The 25186-nt window shown below is 38.8% G+C and overlaps 3 protein-coding genes and 1 pseudogene across 7 annotated transcripts in view; 3 read left to right on the forward strand and 1 right to left on the reverse strand.

Moving 5' to 3' along the window:
• The window catches only part of GTPBP2 (GTP binding protein 2), a 43707-nt gene extending 26817 nt beyond the window's left edge, over nt 1-16890 (forward strand). The window contains exon 12 of the mRNA XM_072832890.1: nt 16752-16890. Coding sequence (XP_072688991.1) covers nt 16752-16757 — 6 coding nt within the window. The 3' untranslated portion in view covers nt 16758-16890. The remainder of the gene's footprint in view (nt 1-16751) is intronic.
• POLH (DNA polymerase eta) overlaps nt 1-19652 on the reverse strand; it is a 35804-nt gene extending 16152 nt beyond the window's left edge. For 2 of the 4 annotated variants that reach the window (XM_072832884.1, XM_072832887.1), the window contains exons 1-4: nt 19348-19652; nt 12118-12258; nt 11720-11854; nt 8574-8791 (exon numbers count right to left, since the gene is read on the reverse strand). In XM_072832884.1, the coding sequence (XP_072688985.1) occupies nt 8574-8791; nt 11720-11854; nt 12118-12254 (490 nt within the window). In that variant the 5' untranslated portion in view covers nt 12255-12258; nt 19348-19652. Of the gene's footprint in view, nt 1-8409; nt 8792-11719; nt 11855-12117; nt 12259-19347 lie in introns of those variants that run through there. The other 2 variants (XM_072832885.1, XM_072832886.1) reach the window with 2 other exon arrangements.
• LOC140637392 (small ribosomal subunit protein eS26 pseudogene) lies at nt 1749-16889 on the forward strand (annotated as a pseudogene).
• Nucleotides 19653-19732: 80 nt separating the features above from the next.
• XPO5 (exportin 5) overlaps nt 19733-25186 on the forward strand; it is a 51372-nt gene continuing 45918 nt past the window's right edge. For both annotated transcript variants that reach the window (XM_072832881.1, XM_072832882.1), the window contains exons 1-5: nt 19733-20034; nt 21647-21768; nt 23079-23151; nt 24094-24231; nt 24373-24555. In XM_072832881.1, coding sequence (XP_072688982.1) covers nt 19930-20034; nt 21647-21768; nt 23079-23151; nt 24094-24231; nt 24373-24555 — 621 coding nt within the window. In that variant the 5' untranslated portion in view covers nt 19733-19929. The remainder of the gene's footprint in view (nt 20035-21646; nt 21769-23078; nt 23152-24093; nt 24232-24372; nt 24556-25186) is intronic.

Consider the following 25186-nt stretch of genomic DNA (forward strand, 5'->3'; position numbering starts at 1 on the left):
ATGATAGTCACACAGAGAGAGAGAGAGAGAGAGAGAGAGAGAGAGAGGCAGAGACACAGGCAGAGGGAGAAGCAGGCTTCATGCACCGGGAGCCCGACGTGGGATTCGATCCCGGGTCTCGAGGATCGCGCCCTGGGCCAAAAGCAGGCGCCAAATCGCTGCGCCACCCAGGGATCCCGACAGCCTTCTTTTAAATTTTTTTTTTTAATTTTTTATTTATTTATGATAGTCACAGAGAGAGAGAGAGAGAGAGGCGCAGAGACACAGGCAGAGGGAGAAGCAGGCTCCATGCACCGGGAGCCCGACGTGGGACTCGATCCCGGGTCTCCAGGATCGCGCCCTGGGCCAAAGGCAGGCGCCAAACCGCTGCGCCACCCAGGGATCCTGACAGCCTTCTTTTAAAACCATTTTTTTAATTAGGTTTGGGAAACAAAAAATATTAATTTATTGAAATTGTAGGATTTCTAGGCATTTGTCTCAACTACTAGAGGTAAATTTTCTTTGCTTTAGATTTCTTCCTTATTGTTTTCCCAGATTAATATATCACAATCCTGTAACAGAGCCACAAAAGATAAGCAGCATTTGTTTCCTTCTGTAGTTGATAAGAATCTGTACCATTTTGGTTTTTCTCTGATACACTGAAGTGGACTAGCAGAAGATTCAGGCAAGTTTTGGTATAAAATGCCCACTAGAACTGAGAGACTTTCCTTTTCATACTGGATTATCTGAGTAGCTTTGTGGAAATCAACTGACCAAAAAAAAAAAAAAAAAAAAAAGTGGTAATCTACTTGTGTACTTTATATTTTGTACCATGGATCTGTCTCATCTTACTTTTTTTTTTTTTAAAGATTTTATTTATTTATTCATGAGAGACAGACAGAGAGAGAGACAGAGAGAGAGAGACAGAGAGAGAAGCAGAGACACAGGATCCATGCAGGCAATGCGACGTGGGACTCGATCCCAGGTCTCCAGGATCATGCCCTGGGCTGAAGGCAGCACTAAACCGCTGAGCCACCCGGGCTGCCCTCTGTCTCATCTTACACCAACACTACACTGCCCTAGTTATTGTAAATTTATAGTTAAATCTTTTTTAAGTAGGCACCATACCCCACATTGGGCTTCACGTGGGGTTTGAACTCATGACCCTGAGATCAAGCCCTGAGCTGAGATCAAGAGTTGGACACTTAACCAACTGAGCCACCCAGGTGGTACCCCATCCTTTGCATTTCCATACAAATTTTCAGTTTAGCAATAGCTACAAAATCCTGCTGTGAGTCTAGGAGGGAACGCAATGAATCTTAGATCAATTTTGGGAGACTTGAGCTCTAATAATATTTAGTCTTTTGATGCATGAGCATGATATGCCTCTCCATTTATTTCATCTAATTTCTCAGGGATATTTTATAGTTTTTACTAAATTAGTTTTTCACATATATTTCACATACTTATCTCTAATAATTTCATGATTTAATGCTATTGCAAATAATATGGCTTTTTAAATTTCAATTTCCTATTTTAAATTTTAGTGTGTAGAAATGCTATTGATGGGGTTAAGCTGATAAACCTCTAGCTATAATCTACAACTCCAGGTACCGTAACTACAAAAAAGACCCTGTACTGAAATTAAGTGTGCCCTTCTCTATGCTATGAACTGATTAGTGTATTCCAAGCTACCTCTGGTTATTACCAGAATTTAGTCCCCATCTTCTTGCTGGCTATCAGCAGAGGACAGCTCTCAGAGCCTAGCCATGGGGGCCTTCTCCAAAGGCCCTCTCACAATATTGCATGCCACTTGTGTCTTCAAAGCCATCGGGGGGAGAGGGGGAGGGCTCCAACCCCCATGACTCTCATCTTTAACAATGATTTATAATTTCTTATACTACTACACAACTGCTTCACGGCATAGGCATTCAGAGGTTCAATATATGCTTAAACATAAATAAAGAGCAAAGGAAGGTGGTAACTAAGGAGTTCCTCAGCTAATACAAACTACTTACAAAATGGCCCTGAAAGAAAATATATCACTCTGGCAGTTTTTGAGTATTATTTTTAAGTAATCCTACCATTTAAAACGTTCCATACATGTAACTATTTCAGACACAGAAAATAAGTTGGAAACACAGTGTGGCTGAGCAGGACTGCCAGCTTTGTATTGAAAGGCAGGATGGCAAAGCTGAACAGAAACTTTAGTATCAAAAATCACAAATCCCTAGCTGCAAAATATGTCACATCCATGAAAAATAATTTCTGGAAGATTATATGTACTTAGATCAGCTAATTCCCATTGTCAGTTTTTTTGGTTGCACACATCATGTGAAGACCCAGGAATATGAAATATCATAACCATTTACTAGGCATTGCACTGTTCTGAGCACTATAAATACAAAGATGGTTCACTCCAACTGGAAACTTAATCTGGACACACTAAAGCAACAGATACATACAGAAATAAGACTTCTTTATAAACATTGGCATTTTTAATAAAAATGTACATAGGTAAGAAAAAAGGTGTAGAAGACAGAGGAGCATGTCCCTTTGAGTTGGGGTAAGATTTGCCACCAATGAAGGCATATACTATGACCTTCAACCAGGAAGCTCTTTAACAATGAGTTGCAGCCAAAAATACCAATGAAATAACCAAATCCAGCTCTCTCACGTCCCGCTTCCAAGATGACCAAGAAAAGAATAATGGTTGTGCCAAAAATGGCTGCGGCCACATGCAGCCTATTCACTGCACCAACTGCACCCATTGTGTGCCCAAGTATAAGACATTAAGAAGTTTGTGGTTTGGAACATAGCAGAGGCCACTGCCATCAGGGACATTTCCGAAGCGAGTGTCTTCCACGCCTATGTTTCCCAAGTTGTATGTGAAACTACATTATTGCGTGAGTTGTGCTATTCACAGCAAGGTAGTCAGGAATCACTCTTGTGAAGCACGGAGGGACTGAACACCCCCACCCTGATTTAGACCTGCAGGTACTGCCCCACCACCTCCACTAAAAACCATGTAAGGAGCTGAGTCCCTAAGGACTGAAGAAAAAGTGTTCTCCAGAAATAATTAAACAAAATACATGGCGATTATACTTTAAAAACAAAAGAAAACAAAAAACAAATAAAGTGTTTTAAAGCATTAGCCACACAGTAAACTGTGGTACACAAAGCTAAGACCAAGAAAAACTTTCCTTATTATGACATTTTTCTTCTTTCTTTCTTTTCTTTTTTTTTTCCTTTCTATTTGAGATAGAATGCAAGAGAGCATGAGTGGGGGGTGCAGAGGGAGATGGGAGGGAGCAGCAGGGAGCCCAATGTGGGGCTCAATTCCAGGACCTAGATATCATGACCTGAGCTGAAGGCAGACAGTTAATTGATTGAGCCACCTAGGTGCCCCATCATTAAATTTCTGACTCTGGTCCCAGAATAATAAAGAAAAGAAAATCATGACATATTTCATCAACAAATGTTTATGTATTATAACTTTGCCTACTTTAAGTGGCACATTTTTATTGTCCACTGTATTTTCCTGAATGAATTGAAGGATTTGTAGCCTCCAGCTTGATAAAATCTGCTATTATCAGGATGAGGAATAAAATAATTCCTCAATGGTCTTTCTCACAAGCTTCCCTGGGCAGTTCTACTACCCTTCAACACAAAATATTAAAAACATATTTGTTATACAACTGTTCCATGACAAAAAGAAACTTTGTATCTTATATCTTATTCTCAACATGGAACCCATGGGAAATTCACTTTAAGGAGAAGCTAAACTCTCTTAAAGTTCTTTCTGAACAAATCTTTACTGTATCTACAAGTAATTACAGATTGCCTTAAGTTTCCCTCCATAAGAAGTTAACTTGCTATAGGTTAGTATCCAGTTTCCTTTTGGTTTATAGCCAGCATGCAAAACTTTTTACTGAAAAAGCACTTCTGAATAAGAATGTTATAAAATAGTTCTAAAAGTACATGTTACAGATGGGGAGATACACTTTTTGAAGATAGCCATTATGAAAAGTACTAGAAAATGTTTAAGAAAAACTGTAGATACCCTGTTGAAAAGTCTCTAACTGCCAAATTCTTTGGTTTGGGAGATCCAGCTGAATTCATTTCATGATATTTGGTTAAAAAAATTTACGACCCAGATTCTTTTAGATCTGGCATTGAGAGCTATTATAATCTAATTATTACCACAAAACCAAAATTTTTGTTGCCCTAATTTTAAGAAAATATTTTTAACCATCAAGTACATTTTATTAAAAGCATTATCATACAAATTATAGGCACACCTTGTTTTATTGTGCTTTGCTTCAATGTGCTTTTATAAACTGAAGATTTGTGTCAACCCTGCATAAAGTAAATCTATTGGCACCATTTTCCCAATAGTATTTGCTCACTTTGTGTCTATGTTACATTTTGGTAATTCTCACAATAGCTCAAACTTTTTCATTATTGTTATATTTGTTACGGTGATCTGTGATCACATAATAAAAAATAAGAATTTCTTCCTATTTTACCCCCTACAGACCCACACATAATGGATTATAAATCTACATGTGAAAAGCAAAATAAAGTTTCTAGAAAAAGCAGAATTGCTTCATACACTTGATCTTAGCCAAAAGGCCGAAAAGAGATGCAGACCTGCTTCATAACCTTGAGGTAGGTATTTCTTACTAGGACGTAAAAAATACTATCCATAAAGGAAAAAAAAAAAAAGATACATGTATCAAATTAAAGTTAAGAACCTCTGTTAGTCAAAAGCCACCAGTAAGAAAATGAAAAACAAGCCACTGACCAGAATATATTTGCAATACATATATTTAATAAAGGATTCATTTCCAGACTATATAAAGAAGTCCTGTAGATGAATGAGACAAGATAATCCAACAACAACAAAAATGGACAAAAGATTTAAATAGGTACACTTAATGAAAGAAGATATCAAAATGGTGAATAAACTTACAAAAGGTGCTCAATTTCATTAAGACCAGGGACATAAAAACTAAAACCAATGATAACACTACACACACATCAAAATGGCTAAAATGCAAAACAGAAAAAAACAAGTGTTAAAAGGATGTGAAACAACCAGAACTTTCATATATGCTACTAGTGGGATTATAAATTGGTATGACCATTTTGGAAAACTGGTAGTACCTACTAAAGCTGACTACAATTAAACTAAAACTGGTTTTAGGCAAACCCTCCAATTGAACACTTCTAATCATATACCCAACAGAAATGCATACATTTGTTCACCAAAAGATATTTACAAGAATGTTCATAGCAGCATTATTAGTCTTAGTAGCCCCAAACTAGAATCAACCCAAATATCCAACAGCAAAACACATAATTTGTGTCATATTCATGTAATACAATACTACACACTAATGAAAGTAAACAAACTCAACTACATACAACAGGATGGATGAATCTCACAAAAACAGTATTGACCAAGTGAAAGCAGACTCAAGTATACACTGTATGATTTCAATTTTATAAAGTTTAAAAATAAACTAAATAGAAATGAGGACAGTGGTTACTATAGGAAAAGGGGGAGAGGGATAGTGACTGGAGGTGCAGGCAGGTGTGTCTTCTAAGGTTCTCATTTTGTTTTTTGATTTGGGTGTTTCTTACAAAAGTGGGTTTACTTTGTGAAAATTAGTCACGGTATATACACTTATGATTTGTCCACTTTATGCGATTATATCAATAAAAGTAGATGAGGAAAAAAAGGAAAATATAATGGATTACATATTTCAGAAGTAAAAATACTAAAACAGATAAAAATTTTTAGCTTAGATGAAAAAAAAGGGGGCCAGAGTGGCTCAGGTGGTTAGATGTCTGCCTTTGGCTCAGGTCATGATCCTTATGTCCTGGGATTGGGTCCCATGTCAGGCTCCAGGAGGCCTGCTTCTCCTCCCTCTGCTCTCTTGCTTTCTCTCTCAAATGAATAAATCTTAAAAAAAAAAAAAAAAAAAAAAATTGAAAAAAAAAAGAAAAAAAAGGGACACAAATGAAGACCAGAAGATTGGTGGTATGTTTATGGATGGCATAAGTTAACGTTAAGATAACTATCCTCTCTGGGGCACCTGGGTGGCTCAGCTGGTTAAGTGTCTGACTTTTTATCTCAGCTCAGATCTTTTTTTTTTTTTTAAAGATTTATTTATTTGTGAGAGACCCACACAGAGAGAGGCAGAGACACAGGCAGAGGGAGAAGCAGGCTCCATGCGGGGAGTCCGACGCAGGACTCAATCCCGGGTCTCCAGGATCATACCCTGGGCTGAAGGCAGCACTAAACCACTGAGCCACCCGGGCTGCCCTCAGCTCAGATCTTGATATCAGGGTTGTTGAGTTCAAACCTCTTACTGGGCTCCACACTGAGCTCCACACTAGGCATGGAGCCTATAAAAAAAAAAAAAAAAGAAAGAAAAAAGAAAAAAAACTATCCTCTGTAATATATATAGCTAATTATATAAATATATAAATTCAATATAATAAATATATTAATATATAAATTCTGTAGTATATAAATATATATAAATTCAATATATAAATTCTATAATATATAAATGTAATATATAAATTCTCTGTATATTTAAATCTGTAATATATAAATTCAATATAATCCCATCACAATTTTTTGAGGAATTCAACTAATATATTCTAAAATGCACACTGAGAAACAAAGGCACATTTATACCTAAGACAATTTTGAAAAACAAAAGCAGAGGGGAATCCCTATCAAATATACTACAAACAGTAATAAAAAGTGTGTTTCTGGAGCAGGAGTAGAAGCAGACAAATAGGATATTACAGAAATTGACCTAGTATTACATGGGAAATTGAGAAAGAATGGATTACTTAATAAGTAATTGTTGGGAAGATGGGTTCTATAATAAATGTCTTCATAAACTTCTAGTAGAAATGGATATCTAAAACAAGATTCAAAATGCATAAAGCATAAGGTGAAAACTGAGGGACTAAAATAATTTTATTCAACAAAGTATAGCATAAATAAAGTTTGTGGATGACAGATTTGGGAGAAGATATTTGCAATGTCAAAAACGAAGGAACTAATAACCACAATATACAAAGAATTCTTGCCAAAAAAAAAAAAAAAGTCCAATGATAAACTAGGTAAAGATTATAAATAAGCAATTCAAATTCACCAAAGTAGAAACTCAGTTAGCTAACAAGTATATGAAGAAATGCTCAACTTCAATTGATAGAGAAATAAAAATTTAAATAAACCAAAAATATGAAATACCACTTTATAGCCATCATATTGAAAATATTCTTAAACATTAGAAAATACTAATTGCTGGTGTGGTATGAGGGCAATAGGCATTCTTGTGTACTTCGGGTATAGGGTAACAGCTACAGCCATTCTGGGAAACGACTTGGAAGTACTGAGTCAAACTAAGTATATGTGTATGCCTTATGACCTAGCACTCCACTTGAAAACATTTTACAGAGAAATCTCTGCATAGGTCCATAAGAGGATGAATGAGGACATTTATCATATAAACAGTAAAAAATAAGAAGTAACGAATGAGTTCATCACTAGAAGATTGGTCTGTAAACATGATAGATCCATACCATGGATTAAGCTGCAATAAAAGCAATCAATTACACATAAATACAACCACATGGAAAGACCTATAAAATCACCATTGAAGGAAAATTAAGAAAAAGAATGAGATCTACCTGGTATGTTAACTATAGTGGAAAATTAAAAAATTAAAAAAAAAAAAGAATGAGATCTATAACACAATACTATCTTTTAATTAAAAAGCACAAATTTTAAAAGCACATACACAAAGCAACGCTGTACAATTTGTAAAGACATATACAAATTCAAAAAGATATACCAGATACATCAGTGCATACCAAAGGGTGGGTCAGGTAGGGAGGAAGTGGGGGGAATCATTATGAAAGGGAAAGTAAGGAAAATAATACAAGAGACCTTGCACAACCCATTGATATTTTACTATAAAAATTTTAAAAGATTTTATTATTTATTTGAGAAAGAGAGAGCACACACACAAGCTGGGGGTGGGGAGGCAGAGGGGTAGAGGGAGAGGAAAAAGTAGGCTCCTTACTCAGCAGGGAGGCCCTGTGTGGGGCTCATTCCCAGGACCCTGGGATTATGACCTTAACCAACTGAGCTATCCCGGTGCCCCAATATTTTACTATAAATTGATAAGAAATTTTGAGTGACATTCAACTCCCTGTACTTGAGGTCCCCCTTAAAAAAAAAACTTAAATGATAAAGAAACCAAGGCACAATACTATAAATTAACCTACAAATGACAGACGTGCTCAGTCTACTGCTAGAACTCTAACCTGCTTCAGTTATATTTAAAGAGAAACCTGATTTCATACAGATTTCACAGCTTTTCAACATCCATATACCTGGAAAAATAAGAGAATTTGTATATCCTTCCATGTGAGTCCTTGTGATTCGTTCAGATTGTTGTTTAAGTTTCCTTTCAATCAATCCAAGAAGGATCAGTGTGACCAAGCAAAGCAGGTTCCAAAAGCAGGAAGCAGAAGCAATTATGATGCTATGGAAGTACCTTTCTGATCAGTCCCTTCTGCTGTTGTAGGGCCTTGAGGCAACCCTTCAATGTAGGTGGTTGGCAATAAGTCAGCAGAGATAGGTTGACCCTGCAGGTTTTGTAGTCTCTCTTGGACAGCACTGGTCAGGTCTATATAAGCCTCATCAATGCTGGCACGTTCAATCACAGCAAAACGAGACAATATCCCCATCACTTCCACACTGGCTTCCCGGTACCTAAAAAGTGTAAGGATTATCATGTGTAGGCAATAAATGAAGGCAACATTGAGATTGTTAGCCCCCATCCTTTCATCTTATAATGAAATCATATACATAACCAGTGTAAGATCTCCTTAAAGGGAGGAATGGCTTGGCAGAGATCAGATAGTAATGTAAACGAAGGGGTAAATGTGCAGGCATATGTTCAATAACAGAAGCAAAGAAAAAGAAGAACCATGGAGGCAAACATGTTTAGTGACCCTAGCACTATGAAGGTGGAAAGCATCCAAACCATAAACATGTTTTTGTGGATCTCTCCAAAGAGGAAAGAAATGCTTTAATGACATTTTACCAAGATCACCTATTCTTTTTGTTATTTTCATACATCCATTGTATTTTCTGCTTCCACTTTTGTCTTCAAATAAGAGATAACTTACAGGAAACATTGCCCTGATTCATGAACCCAAGTATCTGGTCTTCCTTAAAATGGTATTTCTCACTATAAGTTAACAGAAGTGACATGGATTTTATACTTCACTCAACAGTGAGCTGGGTCAGCATGTGAGCTGGTCCTTGCTACATATATACATACATACACACACACACACACACACACCCAACCAAGTCCAATCACTTCTGGGTATACTAACATTCAAATTACCAAGCTGAAGATAAACAGCCTTCCCTGGGGGATACTATTTTACCATGTATACCTTCTATTTAAAACATAACAAGTAGCTCTTCTGGCTGTAGATAACTAGTTTCCTATGGCAATATGTGCATATTTTCTTTGCTTTGAACCTGCTTTGTTCCTGGTAAATCTATCATAAAAATGGAAATATTTACACCATTTCACAAAAACATCTATAAAAACTACTATAATTATTGTCCTAAAAAATCCTCAAAAGAATTAGAGAAATATTTGGCTTCTTTTTTTAAATCATTATTTGTGCTGACCAAAGGATAATCAGACCTCAAAGGAAAAAAAAAAGTACAAGTGTGTGTAAGAGCATGAGAACATGATACAGAGTGAGGGAAGAACACCTTATCATAGTAGTTGGTGTTCCTTCACAGCCGCTTGAACAAATTATTCCAAAGTATCTTAAAAATATTTGATAAATTTCATGTGTATACATTTCTGCAAATCATATTTTATAAGCTGGTATCATAAGTTAATTATTAAAACAATAATTTTAAATTGCCAGGTCTTAGTAATTCTGGTCTATACACTAATTCCTAAACTTGGTAAAACTGGCTTTGCTCATTATTTGATGAAGATTTTATTTTTTTAAAAGATTTTATTTATTCATAAGAGACACACAGAGAGAGGCGAAGACATAGGCATAGGAGAAGCAGGCTCTTCACAGGGAGGCCAATGTGGGACACGATCCTGGACCCGGAGATCATACCCTGAGCCAAAGACAGATGCTAAACTGCTGAGCCACCCAAGCATCCCTATTTGATGAAGATTTTAAGAGTAAAATAAACACTCCAGTTTAAAGCACATGGCTTTTCGAAATCAGACTCGGAAGTCAACTATATTTCTGGGAAGTTACACGGTCTTCATCATCATAAAATTCTGTTCGATGCAGTTTAGTGTTATGTCCATTAACTGAATTAATTTCACTTTAGGGTTAAGATATTAATCTTCAGTCAAATCTGTCTTCTGGCAATAACTCCAGGGTGAATAGGTTATGGCACGTCAACTTTAGACTTGTAATTCATAGGTGAGTTCAGGGATGTTTCAAGTCTTTTTTTTTTTTTTTTTAAGATTTTATTTATTTATTCATAGAGACAGAGAGAGGGAGAGGCAGAGACACAGGCAGAGGAAGAAGCAGGCATCATACAGAGAGCCTGACGTGGGACTCGATCCAGGGTCTCCAGGATCACGCCCTGGTCTGCAGGCGGCGCTAAACCGCTGCGCCACTGGGGCTGCCCGGATGTTTCAAGTCTTAAGCCAAAGACTTACACACACCATATTACAAGGTAAAGTTTAATATGAGAATGTGGCTACTGAAATCTAAAAAAAAAATCCCTGATTCCTCAGCCTTCTATTTCCTAGTTGTGTGATTTTATTTAACCTCTCTAAACTGGTTTCTTCATGGAGGTGAGGGGTAATACTAGAACCTCTTTTTTTTTTTTTTTTAAGATTTTATTTATCTATCCATGAGAGAAACAGATAGAGAGGTAGAGACACAGAGGGAGAAGCAGGTTCCCCGCAGGGATCCTGATGTGGGACTCGATTCCCGGACCAGGACCATGCCCTGAGCCAAAGGCAGATGCTCAACTGCTGAGCCACCCAGGCATCCCAACAGAACCTACCTTATAATTTAAAATTTAAGAGATTTTGCCCATGGAGAGCTTAACACAGGCTAGCATAGGACATATCCTCAGTATATACTATTAGGATTATTATAATAGCTGGTGCTTGTACTTACCTCTAACTTGGCTAATGACCAGATATGTCTCCATTCTAAGACTAATGTTCTAAAATCTGGGGGAGCAGCAGCTCACTTTGAACACAGAGTAGGTAATCTCCTTTGAGATTGTTCAGTTCAGGCAAGCAATTCTAGATACTGCACTATAATGTCAGTTTGACTCATCGTTCTCTGGAAAAACTTAGTTTTAGTCAATTTAATTACTTCAAACATTTCAGACTTTTGGCCTGAGAACATGGGAATTGGTGTTGTTTTAATTATAAAGCCAATTTTTAAATAATTAAGGAACCGAAAGGGTGTTAAGAGCAGCAACTGTTACAGGTTTTAATGACTCTGCACTGTTCCTGAAACACAGCATTAAAATCTATTTTCATTTCATAGAGAAAAGCTGGCTGTCCAAAGGGAACTTTTTCAAATGTTATTTACACAAAGCAAATTTGAAACATCAGTTCCTAGTCTCATGGAATATTATTTCCAATTCTTCCATTCCCCTAAGCAATCTTCTTACTTGGTGAGGTTAGCTTTCCCACGGGACTCACGAACTTGTGCCAGTAGAAGATCTGGACATAACTTCTTAGCATCATCTGCCCACATGCTTCTAGTGACCCCAAATGCACGAGCTTCATAACTCACTGCAACTATTCTAGGGTTAGGAAAAAAAAAAAAAAGAGAGAGAGAGAGAGAGAAACAGAAAAGTATTACATGATCACAAGCAAAAATAACATTTAACTTAACATAATAGAAACTTTTTGGTCACAGATGCCACTCTTCCATTTGTTTTCCATCTCAAATACATCTTCCATCTCAAATACAGCCGTTAAGAAATCTCAAAAATAGGACCTAACATACTGCCATGTATTCTCATGGATTAAAATATTTTACAGTTACAATAATTATGATACATACCCACCACCTTTCCATGATTTGTACTGTACAACCGCACAAGGTTTATTCCTCAAATGAGGATTTTGCCGCTGTTCCACTTGAACAAAAAAACAGTCCATGTCCACTAGAGCAACTACCCGGTCCTGTCCAGTAGCCATTTTTCTGTAAGACAATATTTTATGGTCAGAAAAGACACCTAATCCAAAGTGCCAAGGAAAACTGTTATTTCTGTTCTTCCATTGTTGAGTTATCATGAGGGTGAATACTAAAAATAATGAAATTGGCATTTTCATATACTGCTGGTAGGAAAAGAATAAATTGGTACAGTTTTAGGAAGGTAGTAAAGCTTAGTCAACATGTCTCCTCAGTCTTCCCTTATTTTTCATTCTAAAGAGAATTTTACCTTATTTTTTTTTTTTTTTGAGAATTTTACCTTATGTAACAAACTGGATAAAAGTGAATTATTTAAAAATAAATATATTTTAAAAAGTGAATTGTTATAAGGGTTTTTAAAAATACACTTTAATATCAATGGTGTACTGTGTAAACAAAAATTTATTTTCCTTTCATTTATTTCAAGGGTGTTGTTTACTTGAACTACTGGTCGGCTCCTGATAAATTTTTCTTCATCTTTTTAAGTAATCTGCCTGGAAAACAAAGATTCAAGTCTTTCATTACCATAGAAAATGGAGTCTTCTCTATTAAGGGCTAAGGTTTTTTTTTTACAACTATTTAACTTGCCATATTTGCTTACAAAGTCTTCGTCACTTTGATTAAACAGACAACCAAGTATTGTTTCACAATGACCTGTGGTCCTATTTAATCAAGGGGTTTCAAACCTTTTTTTATATTTTTAACAAACTTCTCCCAAAAATCAAATTCTAAATGAAGTCTTTTTTTTTTTTTAAGATTTTTTTTATTTATGAGAGAGAGAGAGAGAGAGAGGCAGAGACACAGGCAGAGGGAGAAGCAGGCTACATGCAGGGAGCCTGATGTGGAACCCTATCCCGGGTCTCCAGGATCAGGCCCTGGGCTGAAGGTGGCACTAAACCGCTGAGCCACCCAGGCTGTCTCATAAATGAAGTCTTTTTGACCTCAAACTAACTTTTAGACTTTTCAGCGGGCCCATAGAACATCTCAAAAGATTTATTCTCTATAAAAAGACAGATGTTAAATTAATTAGGCTTACAGATGCCTTTTTGAAAGTCTGCCTCATGCCACTTCACTTTTATGAAAGATCCACATTAGTACCTCTTTTCTCTAAAAGATATCTGAAGAGGATTTTTCCTTTACAGAAAAAAAGATGAAAGGTGAAAACAGCGTTTGTTTTACAGTGAACCATTACAGAGGCGGCATACTTGTCACAAATCAAGAGTAGCACCATCAAGCTCCTTCCCAGGAACAATGCTCAGCATTTCAGCACCAAGCAGCCATAGCTTTGTGCACTATGTGAGCATCTGGCTTTCTCTTCATTAATTTTATGCATCTGATAGCAAGATGTGTCCTAAAGTATCGAAAAGTGTAAAGACGGTTATTTTTTAGGTTGGAGAATGCTCAAAAACTTTTCCATATAAACAAAAGGTTAACTGCTTTTTGGCTTTACACCATTTTGGCTTATGAAAGGTTTCATAGGAATGCTCTACTTTCAGATGGTGAGGTTAACCTGTTAATGATATGTTAAATTACATGGGAAGCAGTGTCAAATACAAAATAATGCTAAACCTTCTTTATGCATATCCTCATATGGATATATGTGTTCCAGAAACTATATGAAATTACTCAAATTCTGATGTTATCAATCTTAATTCCAATTATCATCTTATTTTTTTAAAGATTCTATCCTTGAGAGAGAGAGAGAAAGAGAGAGACAGCATGAGTAGGGAAAGGGACAGAGGGAGAGGAGCAGCAGACTCCCCACTAAGTGGGAAGCGTGACAAGGAGCTCTACCCTAGAACTCCGGGATCATGACCAGAGCCAAAGGCAGATGCCCAACCAACTGAGCCACCTAAGGGCCCTCGATTATCATTTTAAAATGTTTTGTGTCACTTGGGGGTGCTGTGGGTCAGTCAGTTAAGTGTCTGACTCTGGTTTCAGCTCAGGTCATGATCTCAGGGTTATGAGATCAAGCCCTGTGTCAGGCTCCCCTCTGGGAATGGAGTCTGCTTGAGATTCTTTCTCTACCTCTGCCCCAACTCATAAAAAAAGTTAATGTGTCACAAAAATACCAAATTTCCTTGTCAACTGCATTATAATTAACTCTCAGCAGATCTTTAAGTATGGACTTTTATTTTATTTGTTTGTTTATATTTAAGTATGGACTTTTAAAAGTCTTTTGTCATTTACAGTTGTTTGCAAATGTGTTTCATCTTTAGAAATTCATGGGAAGGACCCTGACAAGTACTCTAGAATACAGGTTTCTGGTAACTTTTAGATTATATCACTGAACTGGATAAGAACTGATAGAGAAACTGATGGTTTCTTAAAACTGTTAAAAAAAAAAATCAAAAATTCCATGGGACTGAATGAGCTGATGAGGATGATTATAATTTTTATGACTTTTTATATGAAACATTGTTGGTTCTTTTTTTTTTTGTTTCTTTAATATTGTTTTTTCCATATTTAAGGAAATCTCCTCTCTTAAGCTATGTCTGACTTACAACAATTTGGTATAGGATACTTTTGAGAATACTCATGATACAATTACTTTTTCTCCCTATCTGATCCCTACAGAACTGGAAAACTGTCAGTGAATATTCTTATTTTCATGGCAATAGAATTATCTGCATAAATTCAATAAGGATCTGTTCTTATAACAGGACACAATTGGAAACATTGGTTATATAAATATAATATTTATATATTCACTGTAATGTCATATTTGAGAAAGACATACATAGACACAATAGTTAAAAAACTAAAGTTGAGTTTATGGAGCCAATAAAGCTCCATGGAAAAAAATCAGCCTGGCACCTTGCTTACAGATCCAACAGCCTTGACCAGGTGAGTAATGAGATGGTGACTTCCTGGCAAGCTCAGGAATCTCAGGGTATTTGAGGAACCTCAAAAAGAGAGGAATTCACCTGAATTTATAGGTATTGAAGGAAAGACCTACTAGCATATTTCTGAATTGAACATTTAAAAGCCTCTCAAGGCTAGGAAGACAATCTGAGATTCCTTATGAAAAATTCCAGCAGGGATGCCTGGGTGGCTCAGTGGTTGAGCATCTGCCTTTGGCTCAGGGCGTGATCCTGGTCCAGGGATCGAGTCTGGCATCGGGCTCCCTGTGAGAAGCCTGCTCCTCCCTCTATCTCTGCCTCTCTGTGTGTGTCTCATGAATAAATAAAATCTTAAAAAAATAAAAAAATCCAGCAAAGCAGACTTAAAAGTCTATATGGTCCTCATTATTCTTACTCCAATTATGTAAATAATCAGCCAAGTTTACTGAGATTAGATTTATTTTATAAACAAATTAGCTTTATTTTAACTATCTCTGATAGAAACAGAGTTGATTGTGAGACAAAGAATGTTTCAGTAATATACCATTGTGGGTATCAGATTCTACTGCTTTTATTTGTCTTTGAGGTTTTGTTTTCCACCTCTGAAGTAGACTGGATCCTGAATTCTTCTAGTTTCCTCCAATATTTGGCTACAACTCTCCAAACTAACATTTCCAAGTGTTCTCCCACCCATCTGACTTGGAAACACCAAGAACTAAAACTGCCTTTTCCCAAAACCATGCAAGCTAAAGTGGGACAACTTGATATAAACTTAAATCACCACAACAGCTCATGTATAGACAATTTTGTGCCTGTTGCTGCATGGACCACTCAAAAAAGACCACTCAAAAAAAGATTCCCAGAGACATTCAAACTGCAAACTAGGGAAATCTTACAGACTGCACTGCCTGCCCTCACTCCATCTGAAGATGCTTTCAGCCTGACATGTAGAAATCTGCACAACTGGCTGCCTTCAGAACTCAAAAACTGGGATTATAATCTTCTTCAAGCATTGACTTTTGTTTTTTCTTCTTTTGTTTCCATAGAAATACCTCTTATTAAATGCCTGAGGCAAATACTTCCACCATGTAAGCATGTTAAGAGACAGCAGGCCCAAAATAGAAGTCACTTAAGCCAGTGTCACCAAACCAAGACTGAATACCCAATTACAATTTTAGTTTCTCCTTATATGTAATCCTACCTTGTCAGTCTGGAATTTCCCGGTCAGCACTAATGCCCTGCCTTCCCCCCAAAGGAAGGTGGGCTTACTTGAAACAATCCACTCTAACAGTAACTTTTTTTTTTTTTTAAGATTTTATTTATTCATTAGAGAGAGAGAGAGAGAGAGAGAGAGAGAGAGAGAGAGAGAAAGGCAGAGACACAGAGGGAGAAGCAGACTCCATGCAGGGAGCCCGATGTGGGACTCGATCCCCAGACTCTGGGGTCACACAGCCAAAGGCAGTCAACTGCTGAGCCACCCAGGCGTCCTGTGACAGTAACTTTCTTGTCATGTCCCCTTCTGCCTATAAAATTCTTTCATTTTGTACAGCTCTCAGGAGTTCCTTTTTGTTAGATGAGATGCTGCCCAATTCACAACCATTGAATAAAGCCAGTAAGATCTTTAAATTTACTGTTTTTTTTTTTTTTTCCCTCCAACAGGCCTAACTTGGGGAACCACCTGCACCACCACCTTCTGAAATAAGACACAACCCTTTAATTAAACTGACTTATTCTCAGGACTAAGGGACTGGTTCCATTGGATATGAAACAACCTAGCAACTCAGAACAGGCTCAAACCTACTTATACCAGATGGCTGAAGATGTTAAAACATTTCACAATATTACCCAAATCCTTGAAGAGATTTCCAGGGCTAGCCAAAAAGTCAAGATCACTGACCTATTTTCATGGCTGGACCCTTTCAAATTTGGGACGATAAGTACAGACTGGATTTCAAACTATAGCCTGTATAATTATTCAACCCTTTTAACATACTAGCTATCCAGGCAGTTGATGTCTTCATCACTGACTCTGGCATCACAGGGTAGATTGTTGTGTAAACTCTCACAGTTGTTCCCCCCATCCCTATTTCATAATGCAGATGCCTGATTTAAGCTTGGATTGCTGAGGCATCCACTTCAAAGATGACTATCTTGAATAAACACAGCCATTTGTGTGTGTATATATATATATATATATACACACACACACACTATATAAAGACTTTATATAGTGTATATACACTTTATATAAAGACTATATAAAGTGTCAGGCTGCCTCCCCAACCTGAGACTGCTTTGTTTTAGAGTTCTTGGTTGATTTCAATAACTGGCCATTTTTGGGTGCTTGGGCTTTTTGTTTTCCTTTTTCTCTCTTCCTATACTTTAAATTCCTGCTGTTTTTTAATTTAAAATTTTATTTTTAATTTTATTTGAGAGAGAGCATGAGCGGGAGAAGGCAGTCAGGAGGGAAGCGGACAAGAGAGGGAGAAGCGGACTCCCCGCTGTGCAGGGAGTCAGACTCAGGGCTAGATCCCAGAATCCCAATATCATGACCTGAACTGAAGGCAGATATTTAACCGACTGAACACCCAGGTGCCCCTCCTGCTCTTATTTTTTAAATTTACCCACGAAGAGGCACCTGGATGGCTCAGTCAAGTGTTTGCCTTTGCTCAGGTCATGATCCCAGGATCCTGGGACAGTCCCACATCAGGCTCCCTACTCAGCAGAGAGCCTGCTTCTCCTTTTCCCTCTGCTACTACCCCTGCTTGTGCTCTCTTTCTCTGTCAAATAATTAAAATCTAAAATAAATAAATAAGCTCACCCATGAAACTCTTGATGGCCACCCTCAACCCCAGTAAAACCCCCAGCCTGTGCTAGCTTGGTCCCTCACTACCTGTAACCTTGCTGTGTACTCACTGCTGTGTCTTGTGATCTCCAGGGCTTGTAAAGAATAAACTTTTTTTTTTCTTTCAAAGTTTCCTGAAGGTCACTGTTATGGTTTGGACAGAGGAGGTGTCTGTGGGAAGCTCACTGGAGCCCAAGTGAGTGTGCCCCCAAGCATTTCTAACCATGGCATTACCATCGCTAGGCTGAGATAGCACAAAACACACAAATACCAATTAAATTACGATCTCTGGTGGTAGAAGCCAAATATCAATATTACTCAGATGTTATTTAAATTAATTAAAGATAATAGATTGAGCTAGCACAAAACAGGGTGCAACCTGGGCACTGTGATTTTTAAAAGGTCTCCAGGCAATTCTAATATGTAGCAGAGACTGGAAACAATAGACCTCAAGTATATAAGATACTTATGGAAACACCAGTAATTGGTGATTTAAATATGAGACACATAGGTTATACAGTTGAGTAAGCACTCAACTGTACTCTTAAAAAAAAATCACATAAGATTAGTGGAAAGAATACAACAAATTTAAAAATCTGAATAATCAAGGTATTAATTCCTTATAAATTCCACTCACTGAAAACTGGCAGAATGTGTAACTTTAAACATTTGTAAGTTACAACCATAACATGTCAGAAATCACCTCACCATGAAGTGGCTTTTGTGTTGCACTGGAACAGATGGTGATGCCAGAATAAAAATAGTAAACACATTTTCACACACATACACTAAACTTACCAGGGAAGTACCACACGAGATGCAAATGGCAGAAATGGAGTATGAATAGGAAGCAGTGATTTAAGTCCAGCAAACATTTTATTGAGTAAACAAACCCAATATGCAAACTTCAACAGAAAATGAATCTGATGAAGTCTTCAGTTTATGTATTTTGCTGGAGAAAGCAAGAGCTTTTTAAAGATGGAAAAAAATGAAACACACTCGCTGCCAAACCCCCCCCCCCTTTTCCGAATAAGGATTACACTGCTCTGAAGTCTTATACGTAGCACTTCAAATGATGCAAACTGCACAAGCCTTCAATAATTGCAATTATTCATCTTCAAATATCTCGACTTATCACCATCTGTACCAAATAAGTTTGGTGCCCGTCAGGCGAGAACACATCTAACGAAAATAAGCACAAGCGAAGAGGGAAGTTTAAGAGCTAGCTAAAATACCACTTTCCCACAAGAAAATTCCTCTCAGGGAACCATACCGGGCCTTTACGTCTCCGTAAGCATGCGTTTGTTTCATCGAATTTTGGCCCAACGTCATCATCAGCCACTGCTACAGCACGAAACCAACAGCCAAGACAACATGAAAAGTCTGCCGAGCGGTTCGAAATTCTCTTACCAATGGGGCAGTCACCTGGAAAAACTGCCAGGCACGGACGCCGGAGATGCCGGGCTCGCTGTCCACTCAAGGAAGACGAAGGCGTCTTGACTATCTGCCCCGTCTCCGGGAGAGGACCAGTCGGCTTCCAGAAACTTATTCCCCGTGATGACGGAGAAACGGACCACGGGTCCCAGACGACCCTGGCTGGGGAAGCCGCCCGCACCGCCCCGCCGGACTAGCCAGGGCTTGCGCGCTCAACAGCCAGCCCTCGGAACTGAGATTAGACAGCGCGCGCGCCGCAAAAGAGCCGTTGGCGCGCCTGCGCACTGCAGCCCTTCCGCTCTCCGCTCCGCCCACCCAGGAGCAACCGTCACACGGGAGCCGCCACTTCCGCGGGCGCGTGCGCAGTGGCGAGTCGGGCGCGTGCGCAGCCCCCGCTCCTTCCAGGCTGGAGCTTCTGCAGCTCACGCTCCTCCTCCCGCTCCCCACCCCCCAGCCCGCCGCGGCCCGGTACCAGCTTGTGGTCCTCCGAAGGGAGCGGTCGGTGCCTCGTGCTCCTGGGACGGCCGTGGTGCGCGCTCGCGGCGCGTGGCACTAGCCATGGCGATGGATCAAGTGAACGCGCTGTGCGAGCAGCTGGTGAAAGCGGTGACGGTCATGATGGACCCCAGCTCCACCCAGCGCTACCGGCTGGAAGCCCTCAAGGTAGAAGGGGTCCGGCGTCCTGGGCCTGCCCCAAGATCCTCCCCTAGCCCCAGCGCCCCCCCCCCCCGCCCCGCCGCCTGAAGCCCTGCTGGTCTCCCGCCCACGCGGCCCTTGAACCTCCCACTGCAACCCCCGGGGGCCCTTAGCCTTTCCCCTCCTCGCCCTCCGCGCTTCTTCTCACTCGGGCTTTCTCTGCCAGTCGCGCCTGCCCTTTTCTCGGGACCCTCTGGTTCCCTGCTGCTCCTCCTCTCACTACCACTTGCTACTGCCCTCTCTTCTCCTCTCCCCACTTCTCTTTAGTCCTACCCACACCACAGCCCGATGCTTCTATTTTACTACCCCAAGCCCCACGTCCCCTAGCCTTCCCGTGGCGCACGTGCCCGTCACGTACGTCCCCAACACCAGCTACATTCTTTACGGTCTCCCCTGCATTAAACGTTTCCTTGCATCCTCCTGACCCATCCTAGCCGAGCTCCAGCCCCGCTAGTGCCACTTTATTTACATTCTTACCCCTCTCACTAATTCTCTTCTGTGTCTTGGGTTATTTCTGGGCTCATTCTCACACACCCTCCCCCCCACGTTCTTTTACTTGTTCTATTCTCAGGCTATTTTGCGCAAAGATGAACTTCTACCACTTACTTTGCATTTTAACAAGGGCACTTTGGTTTCCTGAAAGTAGTTTTCTTGAGTCCGCATGCTCAGCTCTTGGGACTGACTCTTCTATTGCAGTTTGGGAATGCTAATACAAATTGGGATGGTAATAAATTGCGCACTCATTCCCACATCAAACTACGTGTGTGGATTGTGAGAAATGACCATTAGGAAAAACACTTGTGCACGTTATTTTTTAAAGTTTTTAGTAATTTTAAATGATGTCACATTTAAATGTACAGTGAACATCATTTGGAAGGAACTTTACTTTTAACACCATACAGTGTTTGCCACAAGATTTGGAATGAGAAACAGTTGTGTTCTATTTGTTTTTTTGTTATGAAATATTAAAGACATACACAAAAGTAAAGAGAATAATACTACAATGATCTTGTATATACCCCACACCTAAATTAAAGAGTTATAAAAATTTTGCCACATTTGCTTCCCACCCCCACTCCTCCCTTTTGTTTTTTTAAATCAAATCCTAGAAGTTGTCATTTCACCCCTATATACTTCTGGAGTACATCTCTAACAAATAATTTTTAACTCCTATAGGTCAGACTATTTTCAATGTTATTGGCCAGGGCATGGCAAATTTGTAACTATCAAAGTGAAAGGAATGTTTATCAGTTCTTTTTTTTTTTTTTTTTTAAGATTTTATTTATTTATTCTTGAGAGACAGGGAGAGGCGGAGACACAGGCAGAGGGAGAAACAGGCTGCAGGCAGGGAGCCCGACATGGGACTCAATCCCTGGACTCCAGGATCATGCCCTCGGCCAAAGGCAGGCGCCAAACCTCTGAGCCACCCAGGCTGCCCAGTTCTTTACTCATATACTATTGATCTAGATTTTGCAGTTTAAATATATAGCTCAGGTGGAGAAGATGAAGTTTTTAAAAATTTTTTTAATCCCCACTGTCTCTTGCCTCCTAAGGGAAATACTAACTTTTGTTGTTGCAGTTCTGTGAAGAATTTAAAGAAAAGTGCCCTATCTGTGTCCCCTGTGGCTTGAGGTTGGCTGAGAAAACACAAATTGCCATCGTCAGACATTTTGGCCTTCAAATCCTGGAACACGTTGTCAAGTAAGGAGCTTTTGGACAGTACCATTGAAGTCTGTGAGAGAGCAAGTCTTTATTTCTTATATAACTCATAGAGATAATCTTTAGGTGAGCAGAGAAGATCAATCACTGAGAAGAAAGGAATGATTTCCCAAGAGATTATCATAACCTCAAGAGTACTCTTATTCAAGACTTAACCTTTCTCTTCTTCAGTTTCTTCATCCATGTAGAATACATACTAAGTACATACTAAGCATTCTACAAATATGAGCTGATAGTGGTTCAATCAGTATTGAGCTCCCACTGTATACCAGCAGATCTCAGAGTCTTTTTAAAATAAAAGAGTGTATAGGTAATTATTTATTTATTTTTGTATAGGTAATTAAATCTCTGATTAGGCATTGCGCTTTTAAATTTTTTTTTAAAGTTTGAGCATGTTCCTTCTCTGAATGGCAAATCCAAAGCAGAATTATATGAGAAAAACTGAAAACCCTTCCTTTTTTTTTTTTTTTTTTTAATTTTTATTTATTTATTCATGATAGTCACAGAGAGAGAGAGAGAGAGGCAGAGACACAGGCAGAGGGAGAAGCAGGCTCCATGCACCGGGGGCCCGATGTGGGATTCGATCCCGGGTCTCCAGGATCGCGCCCTGGGCCAAAGGCAGGTGCCAAACCGCTGCGCCACCCAGGGATCCCTGAAAACCCTTCCTAACTTGAGTCTTCTACCCCTAGCATCTCCCAAAAGAGTCAGCTTTAAGACTTAGCCACAGTCTAAAAAAGAGAGAGAGAGAGAGAGAAGTTAGTGGTATCAATAATGTGTTGTTGTTTTTTAAGATTTTTTTATTTGACAGAGCAAGCGCACAAGCAGAGGGAGCAGCAGGCAGGGGGAGAGGGAGAAGCAGGCTCCCCACAGAGCAGGGAGTCTGATGCAGAACTCGATTGCAGGATGCTGGAATCATGACCCGAGCTGAAGGCAGATGCTTTACTGACTAAGCCACCCTAGCACCCCAACATTGTAGTTTCTGAAAAGCAACTATATTTGTTGTAGTTGTCCCAGGTAGATATTTGCTTTTGGTCTATCAGTAAAATCAGCTAATCTGTGTACAAATCCTGTAAATTTCAGTTAGTGGACCACTTCTTATACAGAACTTTTTCTCAAGAATTTTTCTGTTGTCAGCATTTTAGTTGAACATGGACTGTTCTTGTCCTTTCTTTAAAGGTACAAAATCAGAAGTATAATATTTTAGTTCACTAACATAATATAACAGAATCAAAGCTAGTCTCTTTTGAAGACTTCTAATGTGGTTCTCTGACCTTACGCATTTTGGTGGCCAGGTTTCGGTGGAACAGCATGTCTCGATTGGAGAAAGTCTATCTGAAGAACAGTGTCATGGAGCTGATTGCAAATGTAAGGAATGGTTGGTTGGAAGACTTGTGTTTTAAAGGTAGTTTAGACTAAGTGTGACTTTGACTTCTTCAGCATTTATGTAAAAATTCACTAGTTCTGCATAGGTCAAACAGCATGCTCAACAGGGCAGAAAATATTAAACATTTTCAACAAATGAACAAGATTCTTAGATTTAAAGTAGATTGCACTTTGCTGTTTGTTTCCTTTTATTCCAAACCAAATTTTACTGTATGATTTTAACAAAACAAAATAGGCAGGATGGATTTGTATCAGGAATTAGGATATGACTTTAAACATGCTTAAAATCTACAGCCTTTTTTTTTCTTTCTTACAAATAGCATGGAAAGTTGAATTCCCATCTTTTCCTCTCCAAAGTTGGGTGCCTTTAATAGAAGAAAATTCCCTTCAGAATTATTAATTTAGGATTTGTATTTTGCTAGTTCTTGGGAAACTTGATAGTAATTCTAATTCATTAAACTTGATATCAAACTTAAGTAGAACAAAGTCCCAGAAATACTTTTCTTGCGTGTCTTATAATGCTAGAATTATCAGTAAAATATTTAGTTGCTTCTCCTAATTCTCTTCATTATATCAGCTTCTTATTGTCCTCTTTGTTTCTGTACTCTGGCGCTCTTACAAAATGAAAACAGTGTGAGAGTCTTTTCGGTTTGTAAAGGAAAACAATGAAGTCTTCCTTGCTCTGTGTGACAGTCACTTTATTAGCTGATGCAGCCCTTACTTAAGCTTCAAGTGAAGAAAATGGTTAATGAGAATGCAGGACAAGTGACTCAGACCTGGAGAGCAAGTTTGTTTACTCTGTTTAGTTTAAAAGGCAAGCCTGCTGATGAGTTCTGTACACTTTCACAGTGCAGGTTTTTTTGGTTTTTTAGGTTCTTTAAATTCAGTCTTGTAAACCTCTTATTGTCTCTTAATCTTTTTCAGGGAACACTGGATATTTTGGAAGAGGAGAACCATATTAAAGATGTTTTGTCACGAATCGTAGTAGAAATGATCAAGCGGGAGTGGCCACAGCATTGGCCTGATATGCTAATAGAACTGGACACCCTTTCCAAACAAGGGGTATAAAATACAGCTATACCAATTCAGTTTATTGGGGGAGGGGGTGTTCTGGAGTTTGTTTTGTCAACAGAAAAGAGCTTTTGGGCATACCTATAGTGAAAAGGATGTTTCAGTTTAATTAGCTTATTTCTATTGATACAGGAAACACAAACAGAATTAGTGATGTTTATCCTTCTACGACTGGCAGAGGATGTAGTGACCTTTCAGACCCTGCCCCCTCAAAGAAGAAGGGATATCCAGCAAACATTAACCCAGAACATGGAAAAGATCTTCAGTTTTCTACTTAACACACTTCAAGAAAATGTAAACAAGTACCGGCAAGTGGTAAGGGATACCCTATCTCCCAAAAGTTCTATTTTCTAGTATGAGTGGGTTTTTTGTTTATTTTTTTTTAAAGATTTATTTATGATAGACATAGAGAGAGAGAGAGAGAGAGAGAGAGAGGCAGAGACACAGGCAGAGGGAGAAGCAGGCTCCATGCAGGGAGCCTGACGTGGGACTCGATCCCGGGACTCCAGGATCGCGCCCTGGGCCAAAGGCAGGTGCTAAACCGCTGAGCCACCCAGGGATCCCCTTTTGTTTATTTTTTAAGGTTAAATTAATCTATCAGCAAGGAATTAGGGTGTCTAGTTCAGCAAAAGAAAACTTAAAAGCAAAAGAGAAACAGATGACAGGAAAAACTGGAACTAATTTTCAAGTAACAGGTCATTGAGTTTCTATGTTAAAAAAAATAATGCTTTATAGTAAGAAAATTCTTAAAATAGTATAAAAATGGTTAATTCTCTCTCTTTTTTAAAGATCTTATTTATTTGAGAGTGAGAGAGTGCATGAGCAGGGGGCAGAGGCAGAGGGAGAAGTAGACTCCCCACTGAGCAAGGAGCCTGATACAGGGCTTGATCCCAGACCCTGGATTACTGTCTGAACTGAAGGCAGACACTTAACTGACAGCTACCCA

This window comes from Canis lupus, chromosome 7 (assembly GCF_048164855.1).
Source record: "Canis lupus baileyi chromosome 7, mCanLup2.hap1, whole genome shotgun sequence".
NCBI lineage: Eukaryota > Metazoa > Chordata > Mammalia > Carnivora > Canidae > Canis > Canis lupus.